Genomic DNA, 25,618 nt, shown 5'->3' with positions numbered 1-25,618 from the left:
AAATGGTTTTCAACACCTGTTCTCCCTCCTGCTTAGATTGGGAGCCCCATGTAGGACAGGGACTGTGTCCGATCTGATTATCTTTTGTCTATCCCAGCACTTAATGCAGTGCTTGGCATATAGTAAGCACTTAACAAATACCACAATTATCATTATTAGGATTAAAGGGATCCTATTATTTAGGGAAAGGTGATTCTCACACATACACACACACTTTTTTTTAATTGATTCATTTAAAACTTTGAACAAACAGTAGTATTTTCCAATCACATACTTTCATAGCCGAAGTATTTTCAAGTAGAGCTACATGTGGGTGGTGTAGTCAGAAATGCAGTTTAATAGTAGTAGAAATAGTAATGACATCTATTAAGCACTTACCATGTGAAAGGCACTATACTAAACCCTGTTAAGTACATGGGCATGACATGGCCCGAAGTCCAAGGGCACCCACCGTGTATATCCAGAAAGGACACGAGGGAAAAAATGTCAAGGTAAATTCAGAGAAACAAGAGGAAGAATAGCTTGCTGGGAGGAAATAGTCCTCAGGCTCCTCAGTGCTCCAGGCAGGGCCAAAGCACTACAGCCTTTCCATCCTTCTAAACGTTTGGATGATGGGCTTTCTTCCTTCGGCCACCCTCCAGCGTCTGGGAGAACGAGCCTTGGAGCTGCAGTGGCCAGTGGCAAAGAGAATTGGAGAGGGGAGAAGGGGCGGGGGGCAAAGAAGAGGGAATCCATGCCAACAGGTGTCCCCCATGTAACTTAATCATACCATAGGGGCACTCTTGTTTTTGCTGATTTTCTGTTCAGCATTTTTCTTGGGTTTAAGAGAGGAACCTTGTTAGAAAATGAAAAGAGCTCTCACTCTTAGCCCCTGACCAATGTAGATACCATTTCTTTACATATTCACTATCCCCTAGGATTAAAACTTTTGAACAGATACTGTTTTTAGCTCTTTGATCATGTGCTACTAAAGAAATAGGACCCAGCCGAAAACATATCCATTGGAATTGTTTCTGATGGAGATGATGAATCCAGTGGCACCCTGCCCTCAACACCTGAGTAGTTCATCTTGCCTGACAGTGGGACTTTCATTGCAGGATTTATAAAAAGGAAGATTGTGATGCGTTTACAAGTGCAAAGGCCTGGGAGCTTATAAAAAGATGAAGACATTACTGAGGTTATACCAAGTTGTTAGCTTTGAAGTGCTTTTTCTTTACTACCTAAAAACTTGTTTGTTGGCATATTACTTTATGAAACAGTTACTTGTCTTCAGAATATTCTGAACAGAACCCATATTCTCTAGATTGTGATGTTAAGATTTTTAAATGGTTGATGTGAAGTTAAACAAATCTGATCATGTTTAAAACTCTTTAATACTATCTTATAAATGGTAGTTATTTTAATTTTAGAATATGACTTTACAGTAAAGGGTATCAATCAGTGCATTCAGTGTGGCAAACCCAAACTACGAAGGCCAGCTTTCCAGCATCGAAGCCATGAAAGCAGTGCTCTCCACATGAACAGCAATGATGTAACACTTGACCTCTCTTGAGGCAATTCGTTAGTGTAATAAGATTCATTCAATAGTATTTATTGAGTGCTTACTATGTGCAGAGCACTGTACTAAGCGCTTGGAATGTACAAATAGGTAACAGTCCCTGCCCTTTGATGGGCTTACAGTCTAATCGACGGGCTTACAGGATGACAGTGATTCAGGTCTATAGAGGAAATGTAACTACCGTAGCAGTACCGTTATGAAATAAAAATAAAGCTAAACTGATTAAGGACATAACCCTCCAAAAGTGAATAGTAGCTTAGAAGTTTTTACAGTAGTTCTGTGAAGCTTCTTTTTTTTTTTAGTCTGGGAGACAAAGGGGGAAAGGGATGTCTCCTCATATTAACTAAAACTCCCCCATTACCCATCCAGTTCTAGCTATTTGTGATCTATGATCTTGGGTAGCACTGCATCATTTACCTAGCCCAAGTGAAAGACTTACATAATGCCTCCCCAGTTGCATCTCAGGCCCAATTATCCCATAATTCGTGCATACCATGAGCATGAGTTAAATAAGCTTTAGCTTTCATACCGTAAATTACTTTTATGTGGCTTTCTGACTCAGCTGTAGCATTTTAGAATAATAACATTGTGTTTTATTTGGTATTCATTTCCTTTTCCCCCAGTTACAGACTGAGCCATCTAGGCTCTCAAAATGAGAACTACCACCACAGTGATTTCTTGACATCTGAATTGGATAGAAATTCAATAGTCATAAGGGGGAATAGCTTTGCTTTTTCAGAATAGCGTGAAACCAAGGGCCGTCCTTGAAAACCAGTTAAGTCCGTTGATGAGTGAGTAGCCCAGCTTATTGCCTGAATAGCCAGAGTAGCCCATTGCAGACTTTCTGTTTCTAAGCCTTTCAGATTTGTTTCCCCAGCCTTAGGCAATTTCTTGGTGACTTTTAAATGAACTCTAGCAGGAAGGTGCAACCCTCCATTTTTGCAATTTATCATTAGGATCTGTTGTAATTGTAGGGTGTTCTCCTTGGTGCGATTGGGAAGTGTAAATTCTAGGCCTTTTGGCATGGGTTCTGCCTGGTTTGGGGAGATTACAGTAGGTCACTGGGTCTTGACCGTGATATTGAAAATGGATAGGATAGGTCAGGTGAGTTCCTTTTTATTTCCTGTGCTAAGGGTACAGATGGCTTATAAAACCACCAAAGGAAAAATAATCTCATTTGATCTTTAATATATAAAAAGGAAAAATATTCTGCATAAAAACCATAGTTGATGTATGACCAATTGTGGCAATGTAAAGGCAAGTCATACTAAAAAGTTGTATTTTGAATATGGTACTGTCTGGCCTCTTAACAGAATTTTTAGTAGTTCTTCATATAGCTAATATTCTTCTCTGAGCTTGAGATGTCAAAGCTTTTTTCCTTTAAAATGCAAATCAATTATCAGAGCTTATGTTAAATTCAGTTTGTTTTCTCTCTTATGCTGTTAATCTAGTACTAAACACTCTTATTTATTTTGGTACTTATTAAGCTCTTCCTATGTCGGCCAAGTGCTGTGAGAAGTCCTAGGGTAAATTCAAAGGAATCAGATCAGACACAGTCCTAACCCAAACAGGGCCCCAAATGAGATCCCACTTGGTTATCGGAGTCTTTTGGCATGTTAAATCATTTCTTGCTCTAATCCAGTATAAAGTCATCACAAAATTTTAGGGTTTACACTGTAGGTGTGGCACCGTACCAGGGCTTATTTATCTTTAGAGAAACTTGAATCTCACATTAACTGTAATTGAAGTTGAAAGGAAAGGTTTGGAAAGAACAAATAAGATTAGCACTTTGACATTGGATTGACATTCATTCTCCACCAGTGATTAAAATGAAAGCAAAACTGCCCACATGTGAGTCATATCATCTGAGAACGCATTTAAGAAGGGATTGTCACGAAGGTTTTGCATGGCATGCTAAATTGAGATTTCAAATTTCCTAGTTGGTGCCTAGTAAGTATAAATAGAGGTGATACTAGTGGAAGGGCAGATCCTCTTTTTTTTTTTTTCCTATATCGTGACCATCCACTCAAAAAGGAGATTGTTGCTAAAGGTCTGTTCCCATGTTTGTGTAGGAATGTAAAAATACTTTCAGAACAATTCATTATAGAGTAATGATGTAATGAATCGCAGATTAAATTTGAACCCCACGGAGTGAACTTGAGTAGAGCTAGAGGCTGGAAATGTTCCTTTATTGATATGAGTGTCACAGTAATAGCTTGCTGCTAAGCTATTTCTTCAGCTTATTCCATCGAATCTCATTACACCACTGTTTTAACATAGCCGTAAGACTTTGAAATGGGAAATCATGAATGGAGTGTGCTTGAAACACTCAAGACAAAACAGCTAAAACATTCCCTCAGAAGTTATCCACCCACCTCATCCAGATTGACTCCCAAAATAGACATTCAGTTCGTGTGGGTCTGTGGTGGTCTCCCCAAATATAAACATGGAAATAAGAGCCTATTTAATGAAATTATTAGCGTAATTGGTTCTAGAGGAGCTTTAAAGCCTACGCTGCTTTTAGAGTCTCATGCAGTTTACCATACCTAATAAAAAGGGATTACTTTCCAAATCACTTGAAAGCTAATGCTAATCATCACTTCAATTTTAAATGATTGAAAAATGTTCTTCTGGGGCCAAACTAACCCTATACATTTCAGAGCATTGACAGCCAATTTGGTGTCCTTTCCGGTGTTGATTAGACTTGTACATTTAAGCATTCCATAAAATAGAGCCTTAATTAAGATACAGAGCTTTTTCAGAATTCTAGTAAACGCCAAAGCTAGCACATTTTATTCTGAATATGAAGTGTGTGCCTCCATATCACAGACCCTCAGCATCCACAGGGACACTGAGCCCGGAGCCATGTCTGAGCAGCTCATCAATGGCAGCAGCAACAGATCAAGAAAGTTATCAGGCAGCTTCGACAACGAAAAGATTTGCCTCCCGGAGCTCTTTTGAGGGAAAACCTGGTAAAATGTCAAGGTGTCTGATTGACCTCAACTTTTATAATTGTTTATTTTCTTTTAACTCTTTAGGCAAGGTCAAGAAAGATCAGTTTCCTAAGGAGCAGTGACATTGTAGAAGAGCCAAAAATTGCGATTAGCGTTTTGCAAAGCAAAAGATTTATTTCATTGCCGTGTGTTTTTTTGAAGAGTGGTTCAGGTTTTTCTGTGTGGATCTAGAGGGAGAAATAATGTGATTTTAACTGATCTTTCATATATTTGCTGGTCTCAAAGCAACATCTGTAATTTTTTATTGTAAGCAGTGTGATTTCACCTATAGTTTTCAGAGCTGTTTTCAAGTGGTTTGGCGTGGGAACCAAGGGCAGAGAAGTCATTTTTCAGATTGGTCGTTTTATGTGTTCCCAAAAACGTGTACTTCCGTTGACTTCTTGGTTCATTCAGAAGTCCGACAGCCACTTGATAAATGCTTTTGTGTTGGGGACTCTAACCTTAAAATGGGTTTGGCTCCTAGGTTAAACCACTACATGTATTGTTCCCAGGTTGCGTAATTATTATTACAAGGTTGTGGTTCCGGATGAATAGAAGGGGTCTCTTTTGGCTACATGAAAATTAATATTACAGTTTTTGTGGATGACCTAAAAATCTCCCAAGTGCTTAGTACAGTGCCCTGCACATAAAGCACTCAATAAATACCACTGATTGATTGAATCCAGAAAAACCTTACAGGTTTAAAATTCACCTTCCCCTGCATCCATTTTTATTTTATTTTTTCTTTTGGAGGCATGCTAGTGTGCTTCAGATTTCCCAAGACACGATCAGGATTCCATGGGTAGTTCTAGGCATCGAGCCAAAATGGACTTCCCAAATGGGACAAATTCCACCTCCCAGTGGAATCACGGCCAACTCTCAATTATCCACATTAATGGTGGAGGAGCGGCGATGTACATATAACTGCAGAATCCAAAATCAAGAATCCAGACTTTAGTTTTAGGCTGGTTTTAACCTGCCAAACTAACTTTTTACCAGAAGAGTTAATAAAAGGCAAAATTGGCTGATTCGAATTGTGTCTCTTCCCCTTTACTCTGCCGCCCCTGCTAGACGTGAGTCGTGGAGGTAAAACTCAAAATGTGGAAAGGAGGAAAAGAACAAAGGACTTAATCCTCACACTGGATGATGATTTTACTAAACTACTGAGAGTTTACTGTAGTGAACCGCTCCGTAAAAATAGTGGCCTGATGTCACTAGCCATTGGTTCCAGATCAAAAGAGTTGTGGATTAGAGGTTAGCCCAAGCAGCAACTACAGTGTGTGCTGGATATTTGCCGAAGGGGTAGAATGCATGGGGATTTGAATGTGGGGCGATTTTGTATGAAGTGGACTAGTTTGTGCTGGGAAATTGAGATCAGAACAAAAACCCAGCAGTAAATGAAGTTATTTTCTCTTTCTCTATTCAGGTCACGGTCAAGGTCCCCTAGAAGGAGAGCTCACACTCCTGAGAGGCGAAGAGAGGAAAGGAGTGTTCCAACAGCATACCGCATGAGTAACAGCCCTGGCATCAGTAGGAAACGTACTCGTTCCAGGTAGGTGTACCAGGCACTTTGTGGAGGAAAAAACTGTTCTCTTGTTTCTAAGTTGAATCAAGACCATGATTAGTATGCAGAATCCACCTAAAAGTCTTGCTGGAGAATCTTCTAAGTTCCTTGCAGGTAAGGATCTTCTATACGTACTCATTTGCATTTTAATCTGGTATCAGTTCATATTTATCGAGCATTTACTGTGTCCAGGTCACTCTGTTAAGCTCCTGGGAGAGTACGATATTATAGAGTTGGTAGACACGTTCCCTGCCTACAGCAAGCAGCATGACCTAGTGGCTACTACACAGGCTTGGGAATTGTAAGGACCTGGGTTTTACCACCTGTCTGCCGAGTGACCCTGGGCAATCCACTTAAATGTCTCTGTGCCTCAGTAACCTCATCTGTAAAATGGGGATTAAGGCTCTGAGCCCCATGTGGAACCTGATTACCTTGTATCTACCCTAGCGCTTAAAACAGTGCCTGGCACATAGTAAGCTCTTAACAAATGCCATTTTTAAAAAAAGCAGCAGCTTACAGTCTAGAGGACAGGCTTACAGTCCAGTCTTGTACTCTCCCAACCGCTTAGGACAGTGCTCTGTACACACAATAAGTATTCAGTAAACACCATCGATTTAAGATTTTGAAAAAGGTACATTGAACTGTTTAGGGGAGGAGAGAAGACAGTATGGCCTAGTGAAAAGAGCATGGACCTAATCCCAGCTCCTCCACCTGCCTGCTATTTGAATGCTCTCTGCCTCATTTTCCTCAACTACAAAATCGGGGTTCATTACCTGTTTTTATTCACCTTAAACTGGGAGCCCCATATGTGTCTACCCCAGTGCGTAGAACAATGCATGACATTCATTCATTCAGTCGTATTTATTGAACTCTTACTGTGTGCAGAGCAGTGTCTTCATTCCCCTATTTATTTTGTTAATGAAATGTACATCGCCTTGATTCCATTTATTTGCTATTGTTTTAATGAGATGTTCATCCCCTTGATTCTATTTATTGCTGATGTTCTTGTCAGTCCGTCTCCCCCGATTAGACTGTAAGCCCGTCAAAGGGCAGGGACTGTCTCTATCTGTTACTGATTTGTACATTCCAAGCACTTAGTACAGTGCTCTGCACATAGTAAGCACTCAATAAATAACTATTGCATGAATACAGTACAGCAATAAAGAGAGGCAATCCCTGCCCACAATGGGCTCATGGTCTAGAGCGGGTAAGCACTTTACAAATACCATTAAAAAAATGAGGGTGAGGAGGAGAATCTCACCAGGATTTAAAAGACCAGAATTCTTTCCATATGCCAAGGCTGGCCCCTCCTGGGCCATGAAGGATATGTGTGAGTTGCCACTTAGCAGAATGGTGGCATATACTATCTCCTGCTGTTGGCCCCATAATAACATGCGAAGTCAGCCTCCCCGGAGTTGAAGGAAAAGTGCAGGTCTAATTTTGTTCACCCTCTTCTTTGAGGGAGAGTTTAAAGTAACCATGGGGGCTATTTCAAACCCTTAGCCGATTTTCCAGCAAACAGGGTGAGAGAAGGGCAGGAAAGAAAAGAAAGAGTGTCAAAGACATGGCCGATAGATGCACAGAGCCCCAAATCACATAATACCGACTCTATTGAACTGAGGAAAGCACGGCCTGGGGTTATCTCAAACCATCTAGTTCTCACGGTAAAAAGGAGTTTGTGCATTTCATTACTTGCATATAGGGGGACATCTACTAGGTGAATGATGTTGGGGGATATCAAGGATGATATAAATTGAAGACCGTTCCTGCCCCAATGGATCTGGCAATCTAACGGGGAAAGAGCAACGAAGAACTAACAATGAAGCATCAAAGATAGTATAGTGAGGTAGCTCACACTCACCCATCTCCCTTCCTCTTTCTTCATCCCGTAAGCAGACAAACGCCACCATTCTAAGTTTTTCTAAAGATGCTGTTTCATCTGCCCTCTGCTTCCCCAGAGGAGGGTCTCAGGCACTGTAATTGGGGGTCTGGAGGGCGCCAAGGGCGAGCACTCTTGGTACGCTGTTGAAGAAACAGTGAGACCATGAGACCCCAAGTGGCCCAGCCCCAGTGATGAAGGCCCCGGGCTCTTCTTGCTTCACCTACCTTCTCCTCCCTTCTGCATGGCACCATTAAAGTTTGTATTCTTTTTCATAACTTGAAATAGAAATGCCATTATTTTAACAGGGTGCTGCGTCTCTATTTGTGCTGCAGTGTTTTCGCCTCTGCTAGTTTGGGTGGCTTAATACTGCGCTACTGAAAATTCCTGTGCATGTTTTTCTCAGGATATGCCAGGCTGCAAGAAGCTTTTTGAATTATAAATCTCGATTTATAAATACTAAGAACCCACTTGAGAATGACTGTGTCCAATACACTGCACGAAAACTAAAATGAGAGTGGCTGAAGCTGTTGAACTGACCAGCATTTGCACAAAGCTGTTTCTTGCAAAATATCATTTGCACTTCTTCAAGGGAAAAACCTCCAAATCAATGTTTCATTCATTGTTGCGTAGCATCTTCTGTAACACTGTATAACACGTTAATAAAACGCCTCTTAAATATCCACAAAAGCTATAGGAAGCACTGGGCAACCAACAGGAAATTTAGCTAAAATTGTAGGTTGCTGGTTTACTTTTCCTCATAGATTACTAGTCAGCCAGATATAAAGCACATCCAACTGTAACATTCTAATACGATATCAAAAATTCAAATCCAATTTAGATTTTATTCCTTAAGCAAGTAATTGTTTAACATATGAAATTCTTCATCACCTATAATAAACTTAGAGGGCATCAACTGAAAAGTAATTCTCTGTGCTGAAAGATTTCTCAATTTCCCCTCTTACCGTGCATAAAAACTATTGCAGAAAGTGAATGAGATTATGCTGGCTTCAAGTTCCAAAAGACTAGACTTCTCCAACTTTTATTCTATTTGTCATATTAGCTATTAAGCTCCGAAGTGATCATTAGCCAAGCAGTGTAGACATTTTGAGGGATCTGATCATTATGACATTTTCATTAAAGATAACTAATGTCAAATGGGCACATGGGAATAATGTGACATTAGATTGTAAATCCTGTGACCACACTTAGTACGTTTTTTTTCAGATATATTTAATTATGCTCTCCTAGCCTGGGCTCTAACCACACACATTTCAGTTCCGGTAAATTCTTCTGATGACTTAAACTACTCTTCCACTGTCACGGTGACCTATGCTAAAATGACTACCATACTTTAATAGATCAATAGTATTTATTGAGCACTTAACTGTGTTCAGAACACTGTACGAAGTGCTTGGGAGATTAAAATATAGCAGTATAAAAATGTTGGTAGACACGTTCCCTGCCTATACCAAGCTTACAGTCTAGACGGGCTCTTGACATGAGTATAAGTAATTATGGATATGTACATGAGTGCTGTGGGCCGAGAGAGGGATGAGTAAAGGGAGCAAACGAGGGCAACACAGAAGGGAGTGGGAGAAGAGGAAAGGAGGGTTTAGTCAGGGAAGGCCTCTTGGAGGAGGTGTGCCTTGGGCCGGGGAGGGGAGTGTAATTTTAAATCAGGTATGAAGAGGTAGGGCTTTCCAGGCCAGAGGCAGAATGTGGGCGAGAGGTTCGCATCGTGATAGATGAGATCGAGGTACGGTGAGAAAGTTGGCATTAGAGGAAGGAAGTGTGCGGGCTGGGTTGTTGTAGGAGAAGCAGCAGGGTGAGGAGAAGCAACGGGGTGAGGTAGAAGGGTGCAAAGTGATTGAGTGCTTTAAAGCCATCGGTAAGGAGTTTCTGTTTGGTGTGGAGATGGATGGGCAACCTCTGTAGGTTCTTGAAGAGTGGGGAAACGTGGACTGAAAATTTTTATAGAAAAATGATCTGGCAGCAGAGCGAAATATGGACTGGAGTTGTGGGGGGAGTCAGGAGGCAGGGAGGTCAGCAAGGCAGGATGGGATAAGTGCTTGTATTAACACTAACACTACGAGAAGCAGCGTGTCCTAGTGGAAGGAACACAGGCTAGGAAGTCAGAGGTCGTGGGTTCTAATCCCGGCTCCGCTACTTGTCAGCTGTGTGACATTGGGCAAGTGACTTCACTTCTCTGTGCCTCAGTTATTTCATCTGGAAAATGGGGATTAAGACCGTGAGCCCCACATAGGACAACCTGATAACCTTGTATTTACCCCAGGGCTTAGAGCAGTGCGTGGCACATAGTAAGCACTTAACAAATGCCATCATTGTTATTACTCTTAACGTGGTAGCAGTTTGGATGGAGAGAAAAGAGTGGGTTTTAGCCATCTTGCTGCCTTTGGCTAGGAGATAGGTCCCTCCCAGTCCGCTGAGGAGAGAAGCAGCCGTTCATCTGCCGAGTGAGGCCAAAGGAAAGACAGCCCTGGTCAGAATTTTCTAGCAGAAACATTTCCTCTCTGGCTAAGGCTCCGAGCTGGGCTAGCGTGATTATTCATGACTTCGGTTTGAACAAGATTTGTTTGTAGCAACATCAGTTTCTTGAGTTTAGGTATAATCAGGATCTATCATGTCTGACCTAGTTACCTAGTATCTACCCCGGCGATTAGTATGTGCTTGGTGCCTAGGGAGTGCTTAACAAATGGCACAGTTAATGTTTTTATCATTCTACTATGTTTGCAAGAGCTTATACTAGCTGTCCTTCATATTTGTAAAAGAAATCACTGGCCATGATATTCACACAAGAGCACATATGTGACCGCAAAGAGCCGATGTAGACCCATAATCCCGCCCACGATCTGCACACAAAAAGACTATTCCTTGTAGTATCATCATATTCAGTGTCTGCGATGCTTGGCCGTATGTAATGATCTTCCCCATGCCGCCACTCAAAAGAAGCCTCCTTATTCCTGATGACATGTCACACCGATCTGTCTTTCACCATCTGAATTATTTTTATTTTGCGTTCATCCCTAGAGCTTAGCTCTGTGTGTTCACTGCAAAGCGAGGGATCAATAAATGTCATTTTCCTAAAATTGAACTCATCTTCTTTCCTGTATCCCGGCCTCCATCTGACTTTCCTATCAAAGGAGACATCACCATCATCCTCCCTGACTCTGAGACCCACAACCGTGGCTCCTCATTTGCTTTCAATTCTCACATTCAGTATTTTGCTGAATCTTGTCTATTTTTTCCTCCATAAGATTTCCAAAGTCGTCTTTTTTTCCCTGTGTCCAAATGGCCACTAACTACTCTGGCCTTGGAGATTACTCCACCTCATTATTGGCTTCCACTGACTTCAGTCTGTCTATCTTCATTCCAGTCCATACTTCACAGTGCCCCCTGATCATTTTCCTAAAATACTGTTCAGAACAGATCTCTTCACTCCTTAAAATGCTTTCCCATTTCTCTGCATCAGTGTGGAGAAGCAGTGGCCTAGTGAAAAGAGCCTGAGCCCAAGAGTCAGGACCTGGGTTCTAATCCCAGCTCTGCCACTTACCTGCTCTTTGACCTTGGGCAAGTAAGTCACCTAACTTTTCTCTGCTTCAGTTCCCTGATCTGCAGAATGGGGATTCAGCCTCTGTTCCTCCTCCCACGTAGACTCTGAGCCCCATATGGCATCTGATTATCTTGTATCCACCCCAGCACTTAGTAGAGTGCTTGGCGCATAGTAAGAACTTAACAAATACCCCAACGATTATTTCAATTGAGTTGGAACTCCTGACCACTGACTTTAAGGTTCTCCATTAGCTCTCTCTCCCTCTTAACCACTCTTCTCCCGTACTACCCCCCAGCTCATCCTCTTCATTCCTCCCTAGTTCACCTTCTTCCTCCCTTGCTCCTTCAAATCAGCCAGACCACAGCTCTCTCCACTTACAAGCCCTTCTGCTATCTCACCTCCTCCAGGAGGGCTTCCCAGATGAATTTTTCTTCTCAGGTCATAACCTCCCAACTACCTACAACCTCCGTACTTACACAGTCGTAATTATCTGCTGTACTTTACTGCATATTGATTTTATACATTCAACTAGTTAGCTGCTCGCTTTCCCCCAAATCCTTTTCAATATCCTCTTCTTACTCGTAAATTAGTTACGTCTGTCTTCCCCATTAAATTATAAGCTCCTTGAGGGCAGGAATGGTGTCTTCTACCTCTCCCAAGCCCTTCGAACAGTGCTTCACATTCGGACATGCAAATATCAGTGGCTGATCCTATAGTGGCTTGCTCAGGGTGTCTACATCAGCCCCTTAAACCTTTGTAGATGCCAGTAGCCCAGGTACATTGTAGAGCCACCGGTATGGTCTTGGCCTGTCACCTGGTGGCACGTAGGTGGCACCAGTGAAGCTGTATAGGAAGTTTAATATGGGGTTTGCATTGGTCAGAATCTCAGAGTCATTAAGAAGGCTGGACACTACTGTCACTCTGTAGCCCTTATGGCAATTGCCTGAATTTTGATGCCAAGTTGGCCCACCACATTCTTCTTCTCAATCTCCCAAAAGATGAACCGGCCTTAATAATTACGGTATCTGTTAAGCACTTACGTGTCAAGCACTCTTCTAAGCACTAGGGCGGAATCCATTTGGTCGTATTTATTGAGCACTTACTCTGTCCAGAGCACTGTATTAAGCATTTGGGGAAGTACATTACACCAGTAAATGGACACATTTCCTGCCCACAATGAGCTTACAGTTTAGGGGGAGCTTACAGTCTACTGCATAGATGCGAGACTTGAAGAAGCAGTCATTTGTATTTATTCAATGCTTACCTTGTGCAGAGCTCTGCACAAAGCGCCTAGGTGAGTAAAATGTAGCAGACACATTCCCTGCCCAAATGTGACTTAAGCTAGAATTCAAGCCTGGGAATCAGAAGGGCCTGGGTTCTAATCCTGGCTCTGCCACCTGTCTGCTATGTGACTTTAGGCAAATCACATAACTTTTGTGCCTCATTCACCTCGTTTGTAAAATGGGGATTAAGACTGCGAGCCCCACATGGGACCTGTACCTTATATCTACCCCTATCTCTTAGAACAGTGCCTAGCACAAAGAAAGCACTTCAAAACACTGTAGTAAAAAGGAAAAAAAGTTAATCAGGTCAGACACAGTCCTTGTCTTACTTTGAGCTCCCAGCCTTAGGTAGGAGGGAGAACCGGTATTAAACCCCCATTTTACAGTTGAGGAAGCTGAGGCACAGAGCAGTTAAGTGACTTTGGCCCTAGGTCACCCAGCGGACAGGTGACAGAGCCAGCATTAGAACCCAAGAACCCAGCTCTTCTGTTGCCTAAGTCTGTGCTCTCTCCACTAGGCCACACTGCTTCATATGGCTTTAGCTTGTTGTCTAACCGGAAGGATGTGCAAATTCGTTTGGAAGCTGATGCATGAGCTATTCACAAAGTTAGAGCCATGACTAAGGAGCTGTCCCGTTCTTATTTCAACATCCCAGATCACATGGGCCTTGAATTTTTTCTGTTAGCTTGTGTGTTGGTGCTTTACTGCTGTTAAATCACAAGCAACCTTAAAAGCAGGAGTAGGGAAATGGGTCTTCACAATGGTCAGTTCAGTAATATTTATTAGCGGAGCTCATGTACATATATATCTGTACCCAAGATAGACCGAGCTCATCAGTCATTCAGTGGCATTTATTGAGCACTTACTGTGTGCAGAGCAGTGGGAGAATTCAGTACAACAGAGTCGGTGGGCATGTTCCCTGCCCGTAACAAGCTTACGGTCAAGAGGGAGATGCAGACATTAATATAAATGAATAATTTACAGGTAGGTCATGCTGTTTTCTTTTTCCATTTCAGTGAAAATGAATTATTCACCAAGCAGCTCATTGTTAATTTTATCTTAAAATGGTATCCAACAGACAAAAGTGGCTCCTCTGGCACTATTTAGATTTGTCAGTATAACTGACAACCAATTTTTAATGAACTTAATTCGAATTTTATTGTCACTTGACTGTTGAGTAGTTTTCAGAGAGAAAGTTGGCACTGGTTTTCCAAACCAAGAGTTGGGGTTTTAGAAAAATTGACTCCATGAAAATTATAAGATTTAGAATTGTGTAGGTTAAATTGTCTTAGTTATAATGAGATAATGATTGTAGCCTTTATTAAACACCTGGTGGGTACTAAGCATTGGGGTATGTGGTTTCTGAGATTTGACGGTCTCTTTTCCCCTATTTTACAGATGAAGAAACAGGCCTGGAGAGATTGTGGCTTGTCTAAAAATGGCACGTTGAGTGGTAGAGCTGCAATTTGAGCCCAAATCTCTTGACTCCCGACTCCATGCTCTTTCCAAAAGGCAATACTGCCTCTCTGCCACCTGTTAACTTCATTTCACAAGTTGTCTGGTGTAATTAATATAAAAAAAAATTTATTAAATACATTAATAAGTCCAGAAGGGAGAGGCCAAAATCATGAGTCCTGTGTAGGGAGACTTTTGTTTGGATGGGTGATATGAATCTATTTGGATCTGTCTGCTGTGTGCCAGAAAACATTTAAAAGGGAATTGTCATCCTAGTGGTTTCTTTCAAAACCAAATTTCGTTCATAAAAATCTTTTCCCAACATTTTAAAGTTTTGAAAAATAGTCATCTGTTATGCAAGTCTATTGCCATTTGTCTGAGACAATAAGATTTATAATGGTATTGGACACTGATAAAAACAACATATTCAGTCAGTAATTTGATCACCCAACAGTGGCCTTAGAAGAAACTAGTGATCCTGTCAGCTGCCAGAATGGTCAGCTCATTGATGGCACCACTTACTTTAGCCCCCAAAGCTGAGTCACTTAGCCCTCAGCAGAGGTTTAAAATCTGTCTATCTCTAGTTGATTTCCCCTCATTTTTTTTTCCTTTCTGTAAGTTGGTTTGCTTTGTAAAGCAGCATGGCCTAGTGGATAGAGCATGGTCTTGGGAGTAAGAGGACGTGGGTTCTAATTCCAGCTCTGCCACTTAACTGCTATGTGACTTTGGGCATGTCACTTCACTTCTGTAGGACTCAGTTCCCTCATCTGTGAAATGGGAATTAAGACTGTGAGCCCCATGTGGGACACGGATAGTGTCCATCCTGATGACCTTGTATCTACCCCAGTACTTAGAACATAGTACTTGGCACATAGTAAGTGCTTAACAAATACCATAACTGTGGGTATTATTACTCTTAAAATTGCCAGCTTTGCTATGCTGGTGTATTAAGCTGCATTAGTGAGAAGAAGTGCTACAGCTTCAGAAAAGTGCAGAACTGACGGCTTGCTGACTTGGACTATCTGTTGTTTTCACTGGGTGTGGCCATTCTAGAGTCCCAAAGCTAGAAACTGGAGCAAAATCCACACTCTCAGAGCAAGATTGTTGGCTGTCCTGATTTTAAAGTTCTCCAAAAATGAGAAAGCCATAACCTTGCTCCCTGCGTTTTGGTGTTTAACCATCAGTTGATGTCCATATCTTTTCCCCCTCCCCCGCCGGCAGTATTTATGTCCAAGTTTCAGTATTTATGTCCACAATTTGAGTGCATATCCTCTCCAGAAATGAGGGTCGGTTGGTACTGTCCTCTTAATAATACTTCAAGTTCTTGAAGATACAGTTCCCAGCCCAATGTCCTCACCTTTTCCCCTTCAGGCCCTTTTTTCCTGCTCAATTTGTTAAGGGGCTGACTCTTCCTTTTGGTCAGTTCCCAGCTCCTGCCCTATTTACCAGATAGGTGAATATTTAGGGTGCCGGTTCTTTGTTGCTGTTAGTTAGCGGGCTGTGAGGGAACACCAGCTCTGTGGCATCGAACAAGAACAACAATCGTGAGTGGCTCCAGCTTTTAGGATGGATAGTTTGCGGAGATAGAAGTGCAGGAGGATTGACAGTGGGCCAGTAAAGAATTCGGGTTTGTAGAGTTTCCTAAAAGGGTGGTGGTGATAATAATCATAACCGTATTTGCTAAATGCTTATTATGTATTAAGCGCTGTACTAACTGCTGGGATAAATATAAGATAAGGTGAACAGAGTCCCTTTCCCATACGGGGCTCACAGCATAAGTAGAAAGGAGAACAGGGATTGAATCCCCATTTTACAGCTGAGGCACTGAGCAGTTCAATGACTTGCCCAAGGACACACAGCAGGCAAGTGGCAGAGTCAGGATTAGAACTCAGGTCCTCTGACTCTCAGACCACTGCTCTGAAGAAAGGATTTTGAAAGTGCAAAGTGAATGGCAGGTCAAAATCAACTGTATTTACTGAGCACTTACTATGTGCAGAACACTGCACTAAGTGCTGGGTAAAGTACAGTACAACCAAGTTGATAGACACAGTCCCTGTCCACAAGGAGCTTACAGACCACAGGGGAACATAGACATGAAAATAGATTAGGGTTAAGGGAAATAGTAGAGTCAATCAGTCGCGTTTATTGAGCCCAGAGAACTGTATTAAGTGCTTTGGAATATTTATATGATAATTGTATTAGCGCTTATTCTCTGCCAAGCACTGAACTAAGTGCTGGGGGGAGATACAAGATAATCAGGTCTCACTGGCTAAGTAGGAGAAAGAACAAGTATTGAATCTCCATTTTGTAGAAGGACCAGAGTCACAGAGAAGTAAAGTGATTTGCCCAAGTTCACATAATAGGTAAATGGTAGAGCTGGGATTAGAATAATAAATAATAATGATGGTATTTGTTAAGCGCTTACTATGTGCCAAGTACTGCTCTAGGCGCTGGGGTAGATAAAAGGTAATGAGGTTGTCCTACATGGGGCTCACAGTCTCAATCCCCATTTTACAGGTGAGGTAACTAACTGAGCACAGAGAATTTAAGTGACTTGCCCAAAGTCACACAGTGGATAAGTGGTGGAGGTGGGATTAGAACCCACGACCTCCGACTCCCAAACCCCGACTCTTTCCACTGTCCTCTGACTCCTTGTATGTAAATAGTGTGGGGCTGGGCTGCGTATCACATTCCCCATTTCTCTAAACTGTAAGCTCATTATGGGCAGGGAGTGCGTCTGCTAATTCTATTTATCGTACTCTCCCAAGCACTTAGTACAGTGCTCTGTACGTAGTAAGCGCTCAGTAAATATCGTTGATTGATTGATTAAATTTAACAGCCTTCACAGTGACATCAAGCTAACTTTCACATGTTGCCCAGAACTATCTTTCTGTTTTCAGCACTGAGGTGAAGCTGCGTTTGTTCTCTCCGTGATATTTATGCAGTTTCAGATCCCCTTTTGTCAGGTGTTAATAACTATCCAGACAACCAGAGCTAACCTAATAAATTAACTTGTCACCTTCTGCGGGGCAGATCCAGGATGAGTTGTCCATTGCACCAGTGTTTATTGTTCATTAAAAGTTGCTCTAAATCGTAAAATCGTTTCTTAGAATAAATGAGTTTCCACTCCACCTCGTGAAGATTTATCAGATAGATTTCTAGTGGCAGACTCAAGCCTCTTGTGGCGTAACCTGAACAGTTTGAGTTAAATCAGGTGGAAGTCAAACCCTGGACAGGCAGAACCACATTTTGGCACATTTAGCATGTCCATAACAGCTAAGTGGTGGTGCAGGAGGAAGAATAATGGTTAAGTCACAGAACTGCTAATGAGGAGCCTTCATCTTTTCCATCCTAACATTTTTTCCTGTTAGTCTTTACTTTTTAGATAAATCCTGATTGACTGTGAGTCAGTCTGAAACTCAGTTTGAAAGACTGAGCCAAATTTGAGAAGTGGCATTTTATAATCGTTCTTTCAAAAGCAATCCGTCAAAATAAAGATTGGCTGAATATAAGAGGGATGTGGAAGGGTCTTTTTGATGTTTGAGCCTTTAAAAACCATGAGCAGGCATTAACTGCAGTGAAAACAATTCTGTAACATTCTCGACAAACCTCACATTTAGGAAAACTTTCATTACGCTGCTCAGGCTTCGACTGTAGATCGCATTCTAACCAGAGAAGATTGCAAAGTCTCCCCCAGCATTCCACCGTACCCTTGTCTCATATGTGTTCATTGTCTAGAAATTTTCCTAGGCCACTAAACCAAAGGTCTACCAAAGCACATTAAATTTTAACTTAATCTCTCTAGTACTTCATGAGTATTTAATCCCGGCTCTGCCGCTTGTCAGCTGTGTGACTGTGGGCAAGTCATTTAACTTCTCTGTGCCTCAGTTCCCTCATCTGTAAAATGGGGATTAAGACTGTGAGCCTCATGTGGGATAACCTGATTATCCTTTATCTACCCCAGTGCTTAGAACAGTGCTCTGCACATAGTAAGTGCTTAACAAATACCAACATCATTATTATTATTTTAAGACAGCTCAGTTTGCCTTAAAAAATGCCACTCAGTTGTTTAATATGCATTTTCATTTCATTTTAGTTACTTTCACCTTTTCAGGATGTTGATTCGGCAGATGTAGTTAGAGATGTAGTTGCCTTTCTTCTTTGAAGATAATAATAATAATTATGGTATTTGTTAAGCACTTACTATGTGCAAAGCACTGTTCTAAGTGCTGGGATTAAAACAGGGTAATCAGGTTGTCCCACATGGGGCTCACAGTCTTCATCCCCATTTTACAGATGAACTAAGTCAGGCACAGAGAAGTTAAGTGACTTGCTCAAAGTCACACAGCCGAAAAGTGGCGGAGCTGGGATTAGAACCCATGACCTGCGACTCCCAAGCCCATGTTCTTTCCACTAAACCATGCTGTTTCTCGATGATAATCAGATGATAGCACTGAAGAAATTCATCTGTGGTGCGTATGTGGCAGAAAAGGCTAATGCTGGTGGGACTCCCAGACTTGACCATTTAGGCATCATTCATTCAATTGTATTTACTGAGCGCACCCAAAGACCTTTACTGGATTGTCATATCTGTTGTTTGTTGCCCCTGGTGCCATTTTTGCCAATTAGTAGTATTTATTGAGCACTTACCGTGTGCAGAGCCCTGTATTAAGTGTTTGAGAGAGTACAGTTATTATTATTATGAACGATAGGGACCATGTCTAATTCCTACCTGTGTAGTCTTTCTCAGGGCTTAGTACAGCACTCTGCATGCAGTAAGGGCTTGATAAATACTATTACTAGATGCACCCATGGGTGAGTTTCCACTGTCAGGATTCTCTTTAAGCAACAAGGATAAGTGTACATAGGTATAGTATAGTTATAGCTTAATACAGCTAGTCCTTACTTACAGTAAGCACTCAGTAAATATTATTGATCAATATATTTTTATATTCTTGGTGGAATATGCATGTCTTAAAAGCAAGGTGATGTTCAAATGATCAGATTACTGACTGGCGGTCCAAAATCTTAGACCACAAAGAATCTGGGAAGATTTCAAATGCTTAAATTTATCCTCATTTTGGACTCCTGGTTTTTGCTTTCAGGCAAGCTTAGTGATTCTCTAGCAAATGACGTATTTGTGTTTGACTCTCAGGAGCCCCCACGAAAAGAAGAAGAAACGACGTTCTCGATCTCGCACCAAGTCCAAGGCCCGGTCACCGTCAGGGTCACCGAGCAAGCAGTCTGCACACAAGAACTCTGCACATTCAGCCAGCATCTCTCCTGTGGAGAGTAGGGAATCCAGCCAAGAACGCTCCAGGTAACAACTTCTCCCCCTCAGCCAGGTGGTGTTTTGGTAGCCTTTTCAATCTTGCATTAATCCCTTGAGTGTGACACCAGACACTGGCTGTCTGAAATACCAAGCAGTGTGGGTGGTTATCTCTTCTAACTCAAGAAATGTGAAAAATAGCTTGAGGATAGAATTCGGGCTTAAAGATGCTATTATTCAAAGACTCTTCATCCCCTTTTGCTGGATACAGTTTGACATGAGCAGGGACTCTGCCTCCTCCTCACATACCCTCCTGGCCATTAGCACGCTGCTTTCTATTTCATCAAGTTGGCTTTGTGTTTTTATTTTTAGTAGCAACAGTACTGGTGGTAAAAATATTTATTAAGCCCCTTCTGTATGAAAAGCACTCTGTTAAGGCCCGAAAAAGAACTATACTAGGTTCGTGGACATCAAGGAGCTCTAAAAATAAAGGGGGGAAGGGAGTGCAGTGTCAGACACCTCAGGACAAAATAAAACAAGGAAAACACAAAAACGACAAAGACAGGATAAATACCAAAATACTATGGCTAGAAGAGGAGAGTTTCAGAGTTCTTGCCAAGACGGAGCAAGGCAGGTGTGGAATTGAGACCCAGATTAGAAATAGTATAAATGACTTTTTGAGCGTTGGTAGTTTAAACTTTATAGGACTACCTTCTTTGTGTATTTGTGTGTTTAGTTATCAAAGGTGAAGGTGTTTAATACAATCCTTGTGTGTTTGCTCATGAAGAGGAGGAAAGAAAGCACATTTCAAATACCTTGGGTTCCTTGTCAGAATTGTTATCCCTGAAAGTACTTTTATGGCTGCATTTAAATTTAAGCTTTTAAACAGAGTCGTGAGTTAGTTACCAGGCCTGGATCCTGGTTTTAAAAGTGTTTGTCATAATGCTCATTAAGTCATATCTCAGAAAGACTTTTGTTTCTGGGTTAGAAGCTCATGGTTTTAATTGGATTTAATTTCTTAGAACTCAATTTTGGTTTTCTACAGAAAATATTGATTTAAGCATAGTGCTAATAGTTTTGTTCATTGATTTTTCAATAGGGGAGTTTCTCAGGAAAAAGACGGTCAGATCTCTTCGGCAATCGTATCTTCAGTGCAAAGTAAAATAACTCAGGTAAAGTTGAAAATACATCTGCCATAAATCTTCCTATCATAATTATATTGGGAATTCAATTATCTAATATTCTTTTTATTGAATTTTGTTACCTTAATTACAGTGTCTTTACATAATAGTAATAGGTTATTTTTCTATGGAACCGTCCTATAAGGGCTTCAATGCTCTGTACATGCCCACTTTTTAATTTTCAAATCAGCCCTCTGAAGGAGGCAGAAAAATGACCTTAATATAGCTTTTCCTGCAAATGATATTTACCGTGTTGACCTTTAAATAAGTTTGTTTCTCTATCAAGGGAGTATCAGCATGTCTTTCTGTAGACTTGTTTATAATTTTCTGAATTTGAGGTACTAGAAAATTCTCATCAACTGAAACATTCAGTATAAAAACTTGAATGCCATCCTGGCCTCCACCATCATTCTGTTTTAGTCCCATCGCACCTCTTCTGTCTGGAGATTTTAAAGGACCATCTTACCTTTTTACCCAAAACCTTAGAGTCACTCCTTTGGCCGCAAGCATCGGTTACCAAAGATATTTTGGCTAAAATCTCATTCAGCAAACGGTTTTGCACATTTTATTTCCCCCTGGGGTCATTTGGTTTCCATTTAATTTTTTAAGCTACTAAAAGGACTACGGGATAGCCCAAAACACTTTGTACACCCTCCTAAGATCTTAAAATTGCTAGGCTTATTGCCTACTTAGTTCATAAAATAAACTGTTCATTTTGAAGAGATTATTTTTAAAACAAGTCAGTTCTCAGGAACCGGAGGCATGACTGCCAGAGCGGCGTTAAGTGCGCCGTGTACATTTTACGAGACTGTCTCATTAGGACCTTCGCCTCAGAAAAGTAAAGTAAATGGCTGCTCTGTCCTCCGACTAACCATCGTGGGGTGCTCCTTGTAGTATCCCGTAGGGTATTGAGTTTGTGCCAGTTGTTTCTTTCCCCTCTTAAAAACAAATCCTGATCTCGTTTAAAATTTTGATCCTTTGAATTACACCAGTTTTCAGTCAGTGACTCCCAGGGCTCAGAGGAATTGTTTGAGGATGAGGGTTTCCACATAGATTGTCGCCCAGGTGTTTTCGGGTCTACTTTTTGAAGATCTCCAAGGGAGGAGATCTGGCCTGATAGATCCACGCTCATATTAGGAAAGCTCTCCTTCATTTTCCACCTAAATCTCCCTCTTCCTCCTCGCCACCACCCCGTTCTTCTCCCCCACCACCCAACTCTGGGCTAAGATTAGAGGCTTTTAATTTTCTCACCTTATTCAATGACCCACAATTATGATTGAAAGGCACAGGTCTTAATTTTTTTCTTTTCCTACTCAGAGTAGAAAGGAATTGATGTTTCTGCCAAAAATGAAAACGCGTCTGAAAGATAATGCTGTTATACTTAGCAGATATCACTTTCCCATTACTCACTGTCATAGTGGTGGTGTTCCCCAAAGGAGGAGACTAGGACCATCAGCCAGAAAAAAGCAATTGCAGGAAGACCCCAAGGAGATAGTTATCCTAGTGCAAAGTAACTGAAATCCTCATGTGGGCTAGTGTGCTTGCCAGTTCAACTCTAGAAGGTCACCTGTGAGGAGCTGACTAATCATCTGGCATGAAGCAAAAATTGAGTCGAGGCCTAGGTATATGTCCCTCAACTCAGTTTTTTTATATATAGTTTTCTTTCTGAACTACAGGTTGCTTCTTGACAGCAGTACCTGTGGTAATTCTTTTTGGTAATGGTCCCATTTGGCTTGGTATATTTATTCTTTTTGTTTGAAGCAAAAGCAGTCCATGTCTAGTTTTCACAATAACCTTAGATTTAGTCATCTTAGCGGAACCCGAACCCTCCAGGAGAGCTTGAGTACTTTGGTTAAAATGCCATATTTAAATAGTCCACAGTTTGCATAAAGCAGAGCCAGGCATTCAATGAAGAAGATATGCCTGAGTGGTCTTAGAAAACCTGATTAACCTTCAGATTCCACAGAGCAGAGCAGCTTCATGTTTTTCACCTAGGAAACGATCTTTTTCTATGCTCGTGGGTTGTGTGGCTATATCTTTTGAAAGAAACGCATTTCATTATTACTCTCATCTCATTAACATTCAGGTATATAATTCTTATTTGAGTATCATCCGAGTAACTCTGAGCATGAAAAATTAGCACTTACTTGGCAGCACAGTATTGCAGTTGATCAATCAGCGCTATTAAGCACTTACTGTGTGCAGAATACTGTTCTAAGAGCTTGGGCGATGACAATACAGATGAGTTGGTAGACACTGTTCCCTGTCCACAAGGAGTTTACAGCCTACAGGGGGAAGCAGACATGAAAATAAATTACAGATTAAAGTAACCTAACTAACCCCAATGAGAGTTTTGGATTTTGATCCTGTCAGCTGGTTAATTTTGATTTTTGTAAACATCAACCATTGGAGATCACTGAAGGATAGACCTTCACACGTGTCATTTTAGCCCATGACGTAAGCTCCTTGTGGGCGGGGATCATGTCTGCTAACTCTGTTGTGTTGAACTCTCCCAGGCACTTCGAAGCACTCAATAAATATCACTGATTGATTGATTTGCTGCCTCCCCCATCTATATCCCCTCTTTCAGACTACTGGAATACCACTCCCTAAGGCGAAGATGGGGAAAGCCCACAGTGATCCATCATCATTAGGAATATTCTAATTTGGCATGTTGTGAAATTCTTCTGAGTTTCTCTTCTCTTCCCTGACTATATTAGTGTCTTTTTTGAGGTTGGCTGCTTCAACTAAATGTTCACAGGCTAATGCTGCTATTGATTTGATTTTAATTCCTTTTGGTTTATTTTGAAGTTGTTGGGGGGGTTTTTCCTATATTTCGCCTTTCAGAGGCAGGATTTTCCCTGTGTCAAGTAAATTCTATGTCAGCCAAGGAAGTAAAATTTTTAAAAACCCATCCACCTGCTTCTCATTCTCACTTGCAGTGGCAAAGTGTTGTTATCCAAATTGCTGAACACATCTGCACCTCTGTACCAGGTTCCCCTTGTCGCAAAGAATTTTGCACAGTTTCAGGCTACAGCCAAATTTGAACCTGTCCTCCAGAATGTAAAGTTGTTCACTGGAATCAATCGATCATATTTTCTCAAAACCGAGATGGGCTGGGTCTAAAGGAAGGGTCCGTAAGGAATGCTGTGGGTGGAACTGAAACGGTGCTTGTGCCTCTAACTTCTGGTAGCTTTTTCTCAGCCTGGCTTCCATGACTACTATCCCGTGGCTCTCCCATTCCCTTTCAACTGCCCTTCACTAAAACTAAAATGTTGAAAGGAACCTGAAAAGGTCAGGTCCTTGCGAGCAAGAAACAGGTCTAGCAGCTGTTATAATCAGTCAGTCGTATTTATTGAGCATTTACTCTGTGCAGAGCTCTGTTCTAAATGCTCTGTCCCAAGCACTTGGTATAATGCTCTACACACAGTAAGTGCTCAGTAAATATGATTCTGGTCTAAAAATTCAACACCCCCACCCAACCCCACACCTGCCTCAGGACACAAATAAGCACCATACCTCAACCCAGCTTGTGCTAAATAGATGGGAGAGGCCTGTCCTCCATTTAAGCCTTCCAAGGAGGAAGATCCTTGGACGTGTCCTAGTCATATGAAGAGTAATCACGTCCTGCACACTGAGTTGACTATTCTTAAATATGTAGCATATTTATCCTGTTGGGTGCCCAGGAACTCTCCAGCTGTATGGTCATCAACAGACAGTCATCACTTGCCCACAGAGTCCATGGCATCAGGTTGTAGTGATAATAGTAATGATTATTCTGTAATTAGTTGCTCTACTTACTATGTGTCAAGCACTGGAGTAAGCACTGGGGTGATACAGTAAAAGCAGACTAGACAAGACTCTATGGAGCTCCCAGTCTAAAGGAGAGGGAGAACGGATGTCTTATCCCCATTTTCCACAAGTATGGGGTAACTGAGGCCCAGTAAAGTTAGGTGCTTTGCCCAAGATCGCACAGGCACACAGCCGAGCCGGGACTAGACCCCGGGTCTCCTGGGTCCCAGCCCTGGGGCTGCTTCCACTAGGCCACGCTGTGTCTCGTGAAACGTGAATGTCAATTCAGGATGTAATGATGTAGAAGTCGTGTAATAGAGTAATATGCTCCAAGTGGAAAGCTCCTAAAAACGCATCCTAACTTTCTCCGGTTTCTTCCAGGATCTTATGGCCAAAGTGAGAGCAATGCTTGCAGCTTCCAAAAACATACAGACTAGTGCCTCCTGAGACCGGATGGACTAACCATTATGAAAACATCTTGGAAGGGAATTTTGCAAACAATCTCAACTGCCTCATTGTAACTGTGGATCCTGCATTCTCGAGCATTTGTTCTCGAGCATTACTTTCCGTTTGAGATCACAAAAAAAGATGAAAACCTTACTTATGTACAGACTCATCGTGAAAGAATGCTGTCAATTTTTCGCCCTGGAGCTCCTGAACCAGTGTATGGTTTTTGTAAATTGACTTTTGATGCCCTTTTCAGTTAAAGGATTTTTGACCAGCAGCCTCTTATCTGTATATATGTAAATAATATCATGTTTCTGTGAAAATGAAATACACATTAAAATTGGAGAGAAACATCTTTTATAGGTAGCAGAATTTTGGAAGTTTCATCATTGGGTGGCATGCTTGATTTTCACATTTTTACTATTTTTTTTATGGTTTTTAAGCGCTTACTATGTTCCAGGCACTGTTCTAAGCACTGACAGAGATAGGTAATCAGGTTGGATACTGCCCATGTCCCACAAGGGGCTCACAGTCATAATCCCCCTTTTACAGTTGTGGTAACTGAGGCACTGAGGAAGTGAAATGACTTGCCCAAGGTCACACAGACAAGTGTTGGAGCCAGG

General features: G+C 41.5%; 1 protein-coding gene across 6 annotated transcripts in view; it reads left to right on the top strand.

The window, feature by feature from the left end:
• Window positions 1–25,367, top strand: part of LOC100093223 (splicing factor SWAP) — a 95,794-nt gene extending 70,427 nt beyond the window's left edge. For 4 of the 6 annotated variants that reach the window (XM_029048611.2, XM_029048614.2, XM_039910249.1 and 1 more), the window contains exons 15-19: window positions 4,388–4,543; window positions 5,978–6,103; window positions 19,462–19,626; window positions 20,675–20,747; window positions 24,930–25,367. In XM_029048611.2, the coding sequence (XP_028904444.1) occupies window positions 4,388–4,543; window positions 5,978–6,103; window positions 19,462–19,626; window positions 20,675–20,747; window positions 24,930–24,995 (586 nt within the window). In that variant the 3' untranslated portion in view covers window positions 24,996–25,367. The remainder of the gene's footprint in view (window positions 1–4,387; window positions 4,544–5,977; window positions 6,104–19,461; window positions 19,627–20,674; window positions 20,748–24,929) is intronic. The other 2 variants (XM_029048612.2, XM_029048615.2) reach the window with 1 other exon arrangement.
• The last annotated feature ends 251 nt before the right edge of the window (window positions 25,368–25,618 follow it).

Source organism: Ornithorhynchus anatinus, chromosome 2 (genome assembly GCF_004115215.2).
Source record: "Ornithorhynchus anatinus isolate Pmale09 chromosome 2, mOrnAna1.pri.v4, whole genome shotgun sequence".
NCBI lineage: Eukaryota > Metazoa > Chordata > Mammalia > Monotremata > Ornithorhynchidae > Ornithorhynchus > Ornithorhynchus anatinus.
Note: the sequence above shows the minus strand (reverse complement) of the source record. Positions and strands in the feature narration are given on the sequence as shown.